Source organism: Sabethes cyaneus, chromosome 1, assembly GCF_943734655.1.
Source record: "Sabethes cyaneus chromosome 1, idSabCyanKW18_F2, whole genome shotgun sequence".
Lineage (NCBI taxonomy): Eukaryota > Metazoa > Arthropoda > Insecta > Diptera > Culicidae > Sabethes > Sabethes cyaneus.
This window is the reverse complement of record NC_071353.1, coordinates 116,585,207-116,597,234: the sequence shown is the minus strand read 5'-3', so window position 1 is coordinate 116,597,234 and position 12,028 is coordinate 116,585,207. Positions and strand designations below refer to the sequence as shown.

Here is a 12,028-nt window from a genome sequence, read left to right as displayed (position 1 = left end):
CCATCCCTGAATGCATGTATGTATCTACGGGGTGGAGTGGCTGTCAAATTCATACATTTTCGATGTCCTATGCATAGGTACCAAACTGTTAATTTTGACAGGTATCAAAAAAATTGCCTTGAATTCCCCTTTACCGAGAACCATTTGAAAGTTGCTCTCTACACTCCTACATGAAAAAGAGATAGCAACACACCATGCCCTTGGTATGTATGGGAGGAGCCACCATCAGTTATGGTTTAAGGGTATGTAAACTTCAGTAGATCCAAATTTGATTGTGAAATTAATTTCACACTAACGAACGCTGTTGCAGTAGAACCAAAAGGGGTTGGGCGGACCCTCAAGCAGAAACACTTGTGCGCATTCCGAGAATGTAAGTTTTCTTCCACTTTCCTTCGCTGCACCAGCTTTAACCCACGTAATGTTTTGATTGTTCGAAGAGTGCAACATAAATATTGTTTCAGACCTTCAGGAGTATCGTCCTAGTAATCCCGGTTGACCCCTCACTCATATGGTGCCCTTGTATTTTGACCCTCTCTTGAATTAGTCATATAATGCATTTAATGAATTTATCACATGATATATAATGAAATGAAATAAATATGGATAAAAATAGAGCGAGCTCACCAGCAGTCCTCTGAATCAAATATAGTTGCATCATGGAGTTTCTATCAGTACATCTAATGTCCATGTACACTATTTAAAAATCCTTACGGTCATTATTTTCACTGTATAGTAGGTGTTGCAAAGGCTTGAACGAAAAAAAAAATTAAAATAATTTATGTTATGGCTTACCTATCAACAAGGCCAAGTGGATCAGCCGTCTACCCAATACCACAATTGATATTAGTTAGCCGAGAGCCGCGCAGCTTAGCTTAGCTACTCAATCTTAAGGATAGAGCATTACTGGGTATGACCACGTGGAGGCGCTAGGTAGGAACTTGGGATGACCATTGGTGGAACTAGGGAGGAGGCGGGGGAGTCAGAGCCTCCCCTAGAAATGAGCGCTAGTTCCGCCAATGGGATGATTAGAGCTATGTTGGAAGCATCTTCATTACTTACTTACTTTACCACCCAAGAGCCGGGGTGGCTATTTCCGTATCAAGAATTCCTCTCCATTGTACTCGGTCCTGGGTTATCCGTCGCTAATGCGTTGCGCGTCTCGACACACGCAAGCCGGCTTCAACCTGGTCGAGCCATCTAGCACGTGAGGCCCCTCTATTCCTGGTGCCGGTGGAGTTCTTGAAGAGAACGAATTTCACTGCACAGTCGTCCAGCATCCTTGCGACGTGGCCGGCCCACCACACAGTCTCCCAACTTTCGCCGGGTGTAGATGGGAATTTCCCAGCAGTATCTGTAGCTCGTGATTCATACGTCTCCGCCAGTTGTACTCCGCCAAACACCTTTCGTTCAAATACGGCAAGTGCACGTATGTCTTCCGTAAGCAAAGTTAATGTCTCTAGTCCGTCGAGGACTACCGGTCTGATTAGCGTTTTGTACATCGTCAGCTTTGTGCGGCGGCGTATACTCCTTGATCGAAGCGTCTTGCGGAGGGAAAAGTAGGCTCAATTTCCACCTTGAATGCGTCGTTGGATCTCCTCACTCGTATTATTGTCGACGGTGACCAGAGATCCCAAATAAACGAACTCATCAACCAATTCCAGTTTATCGCCGTCGTTAGTCACTGCCCATGGGAGGCAAACGTTGCTTTCTCTGTAACCTCTTCCTATCATATATTTGGTTTTCGACGCATTGAACTGTAACCCTATTCTCCTAGCCTACGTTTTTAGTCTGGCGTAGATTGCCTCCACCATCCCATGGTTTCTAGTAATGATGTCCAAGTTGTCTGCGAAGGCTAAGAGTTCGCTACTCTGGCTTAAGATAGTTCCTCTCGTTTTGATGCCCGCTCGCCGGAACACACATTCAATAGCGATATTGAATAACATACAGGACAGTTCATCTCCTTGCCGTAACCCTCTGTGTGATTCAAAAGGACTCGAGGATGACCCAGAAACGCGCAAGTAGCACATCACTCGCTCCAGAGTAGTTTTGTTCAGTCGCGTTAGTTTGTCCGGAAAACCAGCCATCTGCCATAGAACAACCCAATATATTTTTGAGTAAACAACGGAAACCTGGGTATTTCTTTTTATCTTTAAATAAAAGTGTCACTGTTGTAATTGCATTGAACATTAGTTTCACGATTAAAGGTAAATATATATTTTCGCTCTGTGATATGAAAATATTCAATTAATATTACTCATATTAGCGGAGACAAAAATTCAATAAGCACTAAAACAAGTTCTATAATTTGGAGTTTGTCGATATTAGAAAAATTTTCATGGGAATTACAAATAATATTTCTAACTACAACAGATTTCAAGTTGCATGTACCAGCTAGAACAGGAGCTGTCTCATGCACAAAGCTTTAAACCAAAATTAAAAAAAAACGAAATCATACCACGGAGAACGAATAAATGTTGATCTTCTAACCGGGTTAAAATGGAATTTCAACATTCACGGTTGGCTTTCTAAACGCGTTTACCATGCTTATGGCAGGTTCTAGTTTTGTATGCACATTTTCACGTCTTATAAATCTGTTTCTTAAAGTTTAAAATCTACTCGTTTTGTTAATATTTATATTTCTTTGTTACGATTTTTATTCGTGGTTGAACATTATTTTTATTAAAGCATTTTTTTCTGGTTTTTATTTTCGTTTCCGGATGTCTAACTAAGTTCTACGAGATTTGTTACTTTTGTTTCGTTTGCATACTGAAACAAACAATACGGTACCGATCAATAAATTCTCTAATCGTAAGTGTAAGTCACAAAAACGCGGATAAGATCGTACATTTCCATCTTCTTTCGGATAATGAGTAGTAGTCAGAGTTAGGATTCTAACAAATCGTGATGAAGGCCGTTTTACAGTTTGGTGTTTGAAACTAGAAATTAGTGAATGTTAAAATGCTGATTCGATGTTCGTATGACTATCAGTTATTAAGTACAACATAGCAAAATGTGACTGGGGTCAGCGCGTTAAGCTGAAGAAAAATAAACGCAATCCTGAGACTAATAAACAGTGGAAAGAACAAACGACAAATTGAGCAACACTTTTAAAATTGATTGGCAAAAAACTTGATTTGAGTATTGAACTTTGGCGATACGACTGAAGAATTATTTTCAACATAGCTGCAGTTCGCAATATACGACTTGAAGCGGACAATATAGATAGATCCTTCATCACGAGAAACACAATGGTGGTGGTGGTTGGTGGCATTGAAGATGAAAAGCGAAATGATCTCTGGAATTTAGTGACATAGCAGTCAATTCTTTACCATTTAATTATGTTTATGATCTTGGGTACCCTTTTGCAACGGGTACTTTACATAAACCAAGTTCCTTATTTTATAATTTATGTTGTTTTGCACATCAGTTCTAGACGCACTGAACTATTTGTATTCTTTTTTTAATTGATTCCGAAAATAAGTTTCTCGTCAATTTTGAGAGAAAATATTTTAGCGTTATTTGTTTTTTTTTTTTGCTTTCGTTTTATATCATAGTTTTTTTTAGTTTATATCTGGTATTTCAATAAACATTCAGTAAACGCTTGTTTTAAATAAAAAATTTTGATAAGACCTTACACTCTCTAGAAGCCAGTAATCAAATTTAGAGCACACTGAAGATGTGGAAAATCAATAGTTCGCATACTGTCTACGAAATAAATCTACTAGTTCGCTGGTTTTTTAAATTTTAAATTTTATCTGCCTGGATCACAACGCTTACCGCCATTTCGATGGTGACGATTTACTGAAAGAAACGGGACCGAGGAGGTGGAGGAGGAAGAAATGACTGTAGCATGGGTGGCCGTTGCTGCATTGGGGTTTGAAACTGGTGGTATTGATGTTGTGATTGTTGGGTTGTCAATGAGGTTAACTGTTGATGCTGGTAGGGATAGAAAGGGATCATTCCAGGTGGTGAATATGAGGACAACGATGGAGACGAAGATGATGATGACGACAAGGATGATGAAGAGGAGAACGAGCCACAAACAGCAGGATCCGGTTGCGGATTGTTGCCGTTCCATGTCAGATGGCAGATAGGTGATGGTTGTAGATTTTGCAACACCTGATGCTGGTACGGAGCTACCGGCTGCTGTGAGGGCTGTGGTTGATGGTGGTATTGTTGATTTAACTGAAGTTGCGGTGGTGGTCGTGGTGGAGGCAGATAAAAGACGTGTTGTTAGCATTGCACTTTACCAGGTTGGTTATACTGCGATTGTCTTTCCAGCAGGTCGCGATACTCGCCGTAGGTCATGTGGCACTCTTGTGACGTATAACGAGTCAACTTTATCGAACGACGCATTTCCGGAGTAATCGATGCTCGATAGCCACCCTTACGCAGCAGTGAATCAATCGTTTGCGTTTGGTCCCAACCTACAAGAGAGGATTGTAATTTTAAGTACCTAACTCGGCATAGAAATTTGCTTATTAAAGTTTCAGTGTTTAACTATTCCGCTTTTATTCCTAGTTTAGATTCAAATAAGTGTGAAAGTGTTAATTTTTATTACGATAGCTCGCTCAGCTTAGACTGATTGCACTCAGTGGTTGACCTGAATAAGTGAAATTGCACAATGAATCAAGTGAATGGGGTTGGGAGTGACCGATCATCCTCAATGTGCAAAATTCAGTGACTCGATATATAGGTAAAGGATCAATAACTGCGCCGGCCATGCCCTTGCGATCAGATGGGATTGGGGAAGAAATGTTACTGTTTTAGGGACCGTGTTAACCACTGCATTCCTGCAAAGATTACAGGTATGAGTTGTGTCTTGTTAGTAAGGTAAGGTAAGGTTTCGTTGGAATTCATTAGAAGTGAAGTGATCATTATTCTTTAAATTTATTTATTTTTAATATGGTAAGGAGAATTATTCTAGATTTAAATATTTTCAGGTCAACATTCAAGACAAGCTTGATTAAGATATTTTAGTTTTACGAACAGATTTACACCAGGGAAAAATGTTTAGCTTTGCTTGGAGACAATGTAAACCAACAGGTGGAGAACTATTGGGTCAAAGTATACACTGTCCGCTTCAAAAAACCAAGTCACGCTTAGTAAATCGATTTCAAGAAGCAAAAACAATACTCGCCTACCAAAATGAATACGCTTAGCAAACCAGGAGCCGAAGAGAGATACAAAAAATCCCTGGAGAAATGTCACATTTCAAGAGGATAATAAAAGAACTTCTTAGCATTCCGTCAGAAGTGATAACCGAGTCGACAGCGCAAAAGATCTACAAGCACTTTCTCCATAGACTTCCAGAAAATCGCTTTGAATGTGACGTTAACAGGAACTGGCGCAAAGTGTGGAAAACATAAACCGTAAAGAATTGTCGTCTGAGGAGAAGTCTGTATATTACTTACTCTGGAACGAAAAACCAGACCACCATCAGCTGAATTGCAGAGAGAACCGCAGAGACACGTCCAACTAAGCGAATTGTGTTGAGACACTGGAACATAAATACTCAGTGTGCACGCATATTCAACCACTGTGGCGCACAATATTTACAGAATTATCAATCCCAGCTAGAATTCAATTTTTGAAGACTCCATAATACACCATTAGAAGAATATTAAAGATATACATTAGGTATATAATAATGTTCATAAACGGAACACCTCAATCAAGTTAGAATGTAGCGAATTTAATACACAATTTGACTATATAGGTACCTACATATAAAATTTTGAAAATAAAGAGAATTCTGAAAAAAAATCCACTGTGAAGCAACAAAACATCTAAACGGAGGTACAAAAAAGATGCGAAAACAATATCCATGGCTGCAAAGATCAGGCCATCATTGATACAGTCATTGTTGGACAAGCGGTGCAGAACCAGAGCAATCTCAGTATGAGTATCATTGACTACAAGAAGGCATACGACTGCATACCTCACGCGTTTTAAATTGAGGTATTGGAGATGCATAAAAGAGATCCGATAGTCGTGAGGTTCCTGCAGCATGCGATGAAGCAGTGGACTACTAAAGTAAACTCAGCGGTGGTGTTGCACTAGAGAACGTTGCGGATTCAAAGAAGTGTCTTCCAAGGGGATTCATTCAGTCCACTTTGGTTTTGCCTAGCTTTAAACATTCTTAGCAAAACGCTTATAACAGAAACGGTCATGAAAATGTGACCCATGCCTTTTATATGGATGACCTTAAAATCTATTCTGAATAAAAAAACAACTAGAAGTAACTATCAAATTGGTTGAGAGAGTAGGCAGCAATATTGTCATGGAATTTGGGCTTTACAAATGCCGATCAGTATAACAACTTCAAGCAGCGCGCTTGACTAATTTTGATGGCTAGGATGTCGACGACGGGAGATGGTTATGCACATGGTTCGTGGCGAATCGTACCAATACATGGGTCCCAGTATTCGCTACTCCGACATCAAGACAGAGCTGCGGGATGAATTAAATAAGTTTCTTTTGGCGTCTGAGCTGTGTCCTAAAGTCTGCTCAACGCGTGGAATAAGGTACGAGCACTAAATATATTTGCCATTTCCCAGTTAACCTACAGTTTTAAACTAGTGAAGTGGAGCAAAACTGACCTAGATCTTGAGAGGAAGATGCGGCGAGAATTCAAGCAAGTTGGTATGCACTAGAGCGGTGCAATGGCAGGTGAGATTTTACCGTACAATCTTTCGATTGGTACCAGAAGACTTTTTGCGTTATGCTGTCACCTTTCAGCTTCTATTAGATAATTAAAGGCTTCGCTTATCATCAGAAGCCCACTGGCAAGGTCGTGTTGGTTATGTAGAGATCAACAGTGTTTCAAAGTGCCCCTATCCGAACCGTTAACGCAGCAAGTGCAAGAGCACAAGTCACCCAAGTCGGTCCACAAACCAAAGTCTAAGGACATTGTCAAGTTCAACGACATTTCTTTGGTTAGACGCGTTAACATCTCAAAGAAACGGAAAATCAACAAATTGGTTCTCAACGGTTTGTTGATCTAGTTACAACTAAACTATGCTTCGAATATCACAATCATATCCGAGCAGTTAGGGAAACCATTGATCAACCATTACCTAAAAAAAACAGAAGTTGTAGCTGTCAATGTTTCAGGAGAATCATTCTTGAATTTCAATTAAACAGCATACAGCACTGCCTATGACATCACCTAGCAAGGCCGAGTTTACGTTTCAAGCAATGCAGTTGCGGCGTTGGACACGCCGTGATCGTTTTTAAGGCTTGGTGTTTCTCGTACATCGAAGACGTGAAATGCTAACTGTCAGCGCTCATCGCGGTTTAGTTTAGAACAACCTTTTGTTGTCCGGAGTTTAAACCACACCTGGTGCTCTTCAGAGTATCATCGACAGTATGGTAACCCGCATTTCAGGGGTAAAGCTGTATCTTGATGACATGATTGCTGGGAACACTAAAACATAGCATGGCCAGATGGCAGTACTTCGAGCGCCTCTAGAGCAACTGCTTAATAAAGATGCTCGCTGGGGTTGGAACACCGACGATCAGAAGTCCTTCCGACGGTTTCAGATTATTCTCTCCAATTTTTTGGTTACTCATTACGATCCCAATAATGAAATCATTATTGCAGGTGACGCTTCCAAGTAATTACGCATCGGTTCAAACGAAATGCAACGAAGACAATCCATTAAACCTAATAAAAAATTGACCTGAAGTTATGACCAATCCCAATGCCAGGAATACTATCGACTATGCTGCACCTGTGACAGAGAGGTTTATTGGCACACTCAAGGTGGGATTCAAAAAGCTTGTAAAGGGGGAAAACATGGCTACTTTGCAGTAAATTCCCTTTTCAGCGTATCACTGAACTTTCAATCGAACGCTCCTGATGGAGACACCCGCTGACTTGTCTCTAGAAAGATTCATTCGCCCTATTTTACGATCTGGTCCAGAAACACATTCCAAAGTCCGCCTGAAGTAAACAGGAGCAGGATGCTGAATGAATTCATCCACTAATCACCGGTATCAACCAGCTGTTTTAGCAAATGAAAATGCTTCCCACCCACCTGTAGCAGATTCAGTTGATTTCCAGGATGCAGATTCAACCAGTAACCTTTCCCAGTCTCCTGATCAGCCTGACCGACAAGTTTCAAGTTTCCATCTTGGCTGCTACCATACAATTTCTTTTAAAAGGGGAGATTTTTTGGAAAAATACGGACTTCCGAAACGTCAACGGACTCTACGATGCCCATGATTCGCCGATATTGTGCAATCCTTGAACAATGTGGGGACTGACAAATTGCAACCTCTATAACTGTTATATAAGCCCGCAAAACAATTACCTATCGTTTCCGATGAGCAGAGTTATTTTTAGAGACCGTCATTACTCGACTATATAGTAGTATAACTATATAGTAAGTATAACCTGACGTATTTTGGTAAACCGATGTGTTTTTATGTGATAACGTTCTATCTGTCCACTGATCGTCACGGCATAGATCAACTCACCTTGTTCGGTGGCTACCTGCGGTAGGTATGTGGCAGTCCGTTTCGAGCCCCGTTCGTTGTAAAATTCTATTCGAATACCGTGCACGCCAAGCTTCCAATCCAAATATCCACGTGCTTCCTCGAAGCCCTGTAGAATCGACACCGAAACGGTCAGTCTTTGGATCTCGTCTCTTGTAATAGGCGAGAAGCGTGAATCCTTTAAAGCACTTGTTATTGCGTATTCTCGAAGACCTATAATTCAAGAACTAGTAGTAAATAAGTAACAAACGTTATTATAACGTCAAACCTGAGTGTAAACGCATTGCACTAAATGTGCCGATACATCCACGCAAACGCTTGTCTTTCCCGATTTTCCAAGTAACAAATAACGGGCTAAAACAAAAAAAAAGGATTATTTCTCAGCTATCACACATTGATAAACAAGTTGCTTACTAAGGATCATTGGTAAAGGACGGCGCATGAGGTTCCTCAAGGTTGTGCAACTCCCGATAGAGCACCTCAAAGCAATAAAAACACATTTCTGGCATTGAACTAGCCATTGATAGACTCGCGTCGTTCAAATGGCCATTAGTGAGGTATCCATTGTGACCATTAGTTAGCGGCCCATTCCCACTACCTCCGCGATTCCCTTCACCTGAGCAGTGCCCATTGGTATTTGAGTAACTCCCGTTGAGTTTTTGCTTTTTTGTCCCACAACAGCTGGATGACATTTTTGCTGATGAAGCTGGACGTTTACTGCTTGTTGCTGTTTTCACTGTGGATGTCTCTGACCGGCGGAGCCTTCCCTCGCAATTTCCTTCAATGGCTCCGCTACCACCCCCACGGTGTTTTGCGCCGCGATTCCACGTTTTCGCGGCTTTCAGTTGTCGACAGGAGGAACTCCGTTTTGCACTACAAGAAAATATAACCATCAACCGTCGTTCTTGTGGAACAGATTTAATTTCGATTTAACTGAGTACATTGCAAGATAAATCCATGTAATCCCTCAAGAGTCACAAGATGTTTTCCATCAGTGTTGATACATACCTGTGTATTAGTGCACGAGTGATTGCTATTTCTTGCTTTGTTGATGTTCGTCAATTGGTGGTACAGTTCAAAATCGAGCTGTCAAATTTTCTGCTGTTTTCCAGTATTCCGTTTTCGTTCGATATTATACACAGCTACGCACCAATGGCCTTACCATCTTTATGGTAAATGTTGTAATTGTAATAATACACAGACTTACATAATATAACAGCTCAAATAAGAGGAGGTAATGCTTGCCCGTGCCAGCCACTTCAGTCACCTCTCACTGATCCACTTCCTCGATAGTGCGTACTGCTTTAGGCCTTCAATACAGCTGATGCTGTTTGATGATAGGGAATAAAGAATAAACGAAAATCCTTGAATTTGAGAGATGACAAAGCAGCTGGTCGCACTGCATCTGAAAAAATGATTTTTTTTTTACATATTCCCATTTATACATAACCATAAACCTAACATTGCAATATTACTCACCCGAAACAAGTATGATGTTTGGATTTAGAAGCACAAGCATACGAAACTTGCTATCACAATGTTACATTGACACTAGCATTTTAGCTGACATTTTGCTTTTTTTGGGGGGTTGACCTCGCTGAACTCTTGGCACACACCGACGAATCTTTTACTTAGCATTCATCTATCGCACACATGTCTCTAAAAAACGCATAAGGAATTATTGCTCATTTTTGGCATCAAATGCAGGTGATGGATTCTTCTAATCGTCACAGGGCAATCATTGGTTAGTTAACACATCGTCCTCGCGCACATTATTTCAACTTCATACAGAATACACTCAAGCTAGCTGCATCACAAATTGTTTTTCGCTGATGAATGTTACAAAAGAACAAACTTTACCAAAAATCAACGGAGACAAAGAGAAGCTGCCAATCCAAGACCCTTCTAACCATCAGCCAACGCACACAAAATGGAATACCATCAGTGGACGGACAGCAACTTAACAGAATGCGTAATCTTGCAAAAGCTGCAGTTGCCAGTTGGATTTACAATAGCAAAATACAAAAGTTAGGATCACTGTATAAGATGAGCTATAATCATATAGGAATATCACGTTGTAAAAATATAACGAAATATATTAAAGCTAAATTATGGTTTATGGATAATACATAAATATTTAGCCATTTCGGTTGCAAACTTAATAGTCAGACAAAATCACACTGAAATATTTAATTCGTATGAATATTATTGGCAACCTTGCGAAACTCTTTAATCAAACACTGTCAACCACTCAAAGGAGAGCTGCCAGTTGTTTTAACACAATAAAAATCTCTGTAGAGTGCATGTGTGTAGAGTGTCGTCAACATACACAGAAGATTGAGACATAACTCAAAATTACATATTTTTCACTCACATCGGCTCTTTTGTTCCATTTAGCTTAAAAATTTGGTCGAAAAACACATTCTTTTGAGTGAACCAATAAAGATTTTTGACATATTATTAAACAAGATATACGCGTATACATATCCAGCTTTCCACGAGCGGTGATGACGGCTGGTGGGTACAACCACAAACTATATAGTTTGTGGTACAACTTTCTGAAGGGTACAGTTGGGTTTCGGCATTCAATGCTGCCGCGGTTGCTACGGCTACGGAATGGAAGCCACTACCACAGAACAGAAGTGGAAGTAGAAATCCCAACACGTACATGCTACTTTCTACAGATACTAGCGAACCTGGCGCCCGCTTACGAAAAAGTCGGATGCTTGGCAGAAATCGAACAGAACCAGTCTTCATTTTTCGCTCGATTCTCTTTATGTCAAATGTGACACTTTGAGGCAGGAGAAAAGTGGTTAATCAGTTTTGCAGTTTCGGGCAAAATGTAAGAGAACAATGTGGAACATGGCAAAGCAGGTATAATTTAATAGTTAACCTGTTTATTGCACGCTTCTTGCTGCTTTAACCCGCTGCTGTTACCCTCTAAAAAGGAGGGAAAGCTGAATCGGTACAAAATCAGTTTTTATTTGAAACCTCTGGCAAAAATCGAACAGAAATCCGGCAGGAAAACCGTGAGGCGAAATTTCTGTCCGAATCGGATGTGTCATTTCTGCTAGTTTTCACGGGTGACGGCGGTCAGAAATCCGGCAGAATGTCTGGCAGAAAAAGTTTTTCGCTGCCAGATTTTTGTTCGATTTCTGCCGAACGCGCCTAAGCGGGCGGTAGCGAGTCACTTTTTTTCACGAAAACACACGAACGCATCATACGAATGCACACGGAAGCATGTGAAAGCTGATATGCGATTGGCAGCGAGCGTTCTGCTTATATTGCTGTTATTTGCTTCTATGCGAAAACCTTTCCAAAGAAAAATAAAAACAAAAAAGACTCTGTTACCAGTTTTGATCGCCAAATCGTTCGGACTTCCACTTCTGTTCTGTGCCACTACGATTGTTTGCTGGGTTGAGTGCTGGAAACATGTAAACATTGTTCAGTTTTCGCAGACCAGCCGAAGAGGAATTGGAAGGAAGAGATATTTGACTGCGCACAACCAGAACAGAGCTGCGCACAA

At 40.6% G+C, this 12,028-nt stretch overlaps 1 protein-coding gene across 2 annotated transcripts; it reads right to left on the bottom strand.

Moving 5' to 3' along the window:
• Nucleotides 1-2,184: 2,184 nt before the first annotated feature.
• LOC128743979 (uncharacterized protein CG5902) lies at nucleotides 2,185-10,449 on the bottom strand. 2 transcript variants are annotated; one of them, XM_053840737.1, is made up of 7 exons: nucleotides 10,363-10,449; nucleotides 9,982-10,161; nucleotides 9,511-9,907; nucleotides 8,917-9,375; nucleotides 8,771-8,856; nucleotides 8,485-8,715; nucleotides 2,185-4,427 (listed from the first exon to the last, which is right to left on the bottom strand). In XM_053840737.1, the coding sequence occupies exons 4-7, from the start codon at nucleotides 9,192-9,194 to the stop codon at nucleotides 4,234-4,236; spliced, it is 789 nt and encodes a 262-aa protein (XP_053696712.1). In that variant the 5' UTR covers nucleotides 9,195-9,375; nucleotides 9,511-9,907; nucleotides 9,982-10,161; nucleotides 10,363-10,449; the 3' UTR covers nucleotides 2,185-4,233. The 2 variants fall into 2 exon arrangements, with proteins under 2 accessions (XP_053696712.1, XP_053696788.1); XM_053840813.1 differs by having other exon boundaries at nucleotides 9,710-9,907.
• Nucleotides 10,450-12,028: the final 1,579 nt, after the last annotated feature.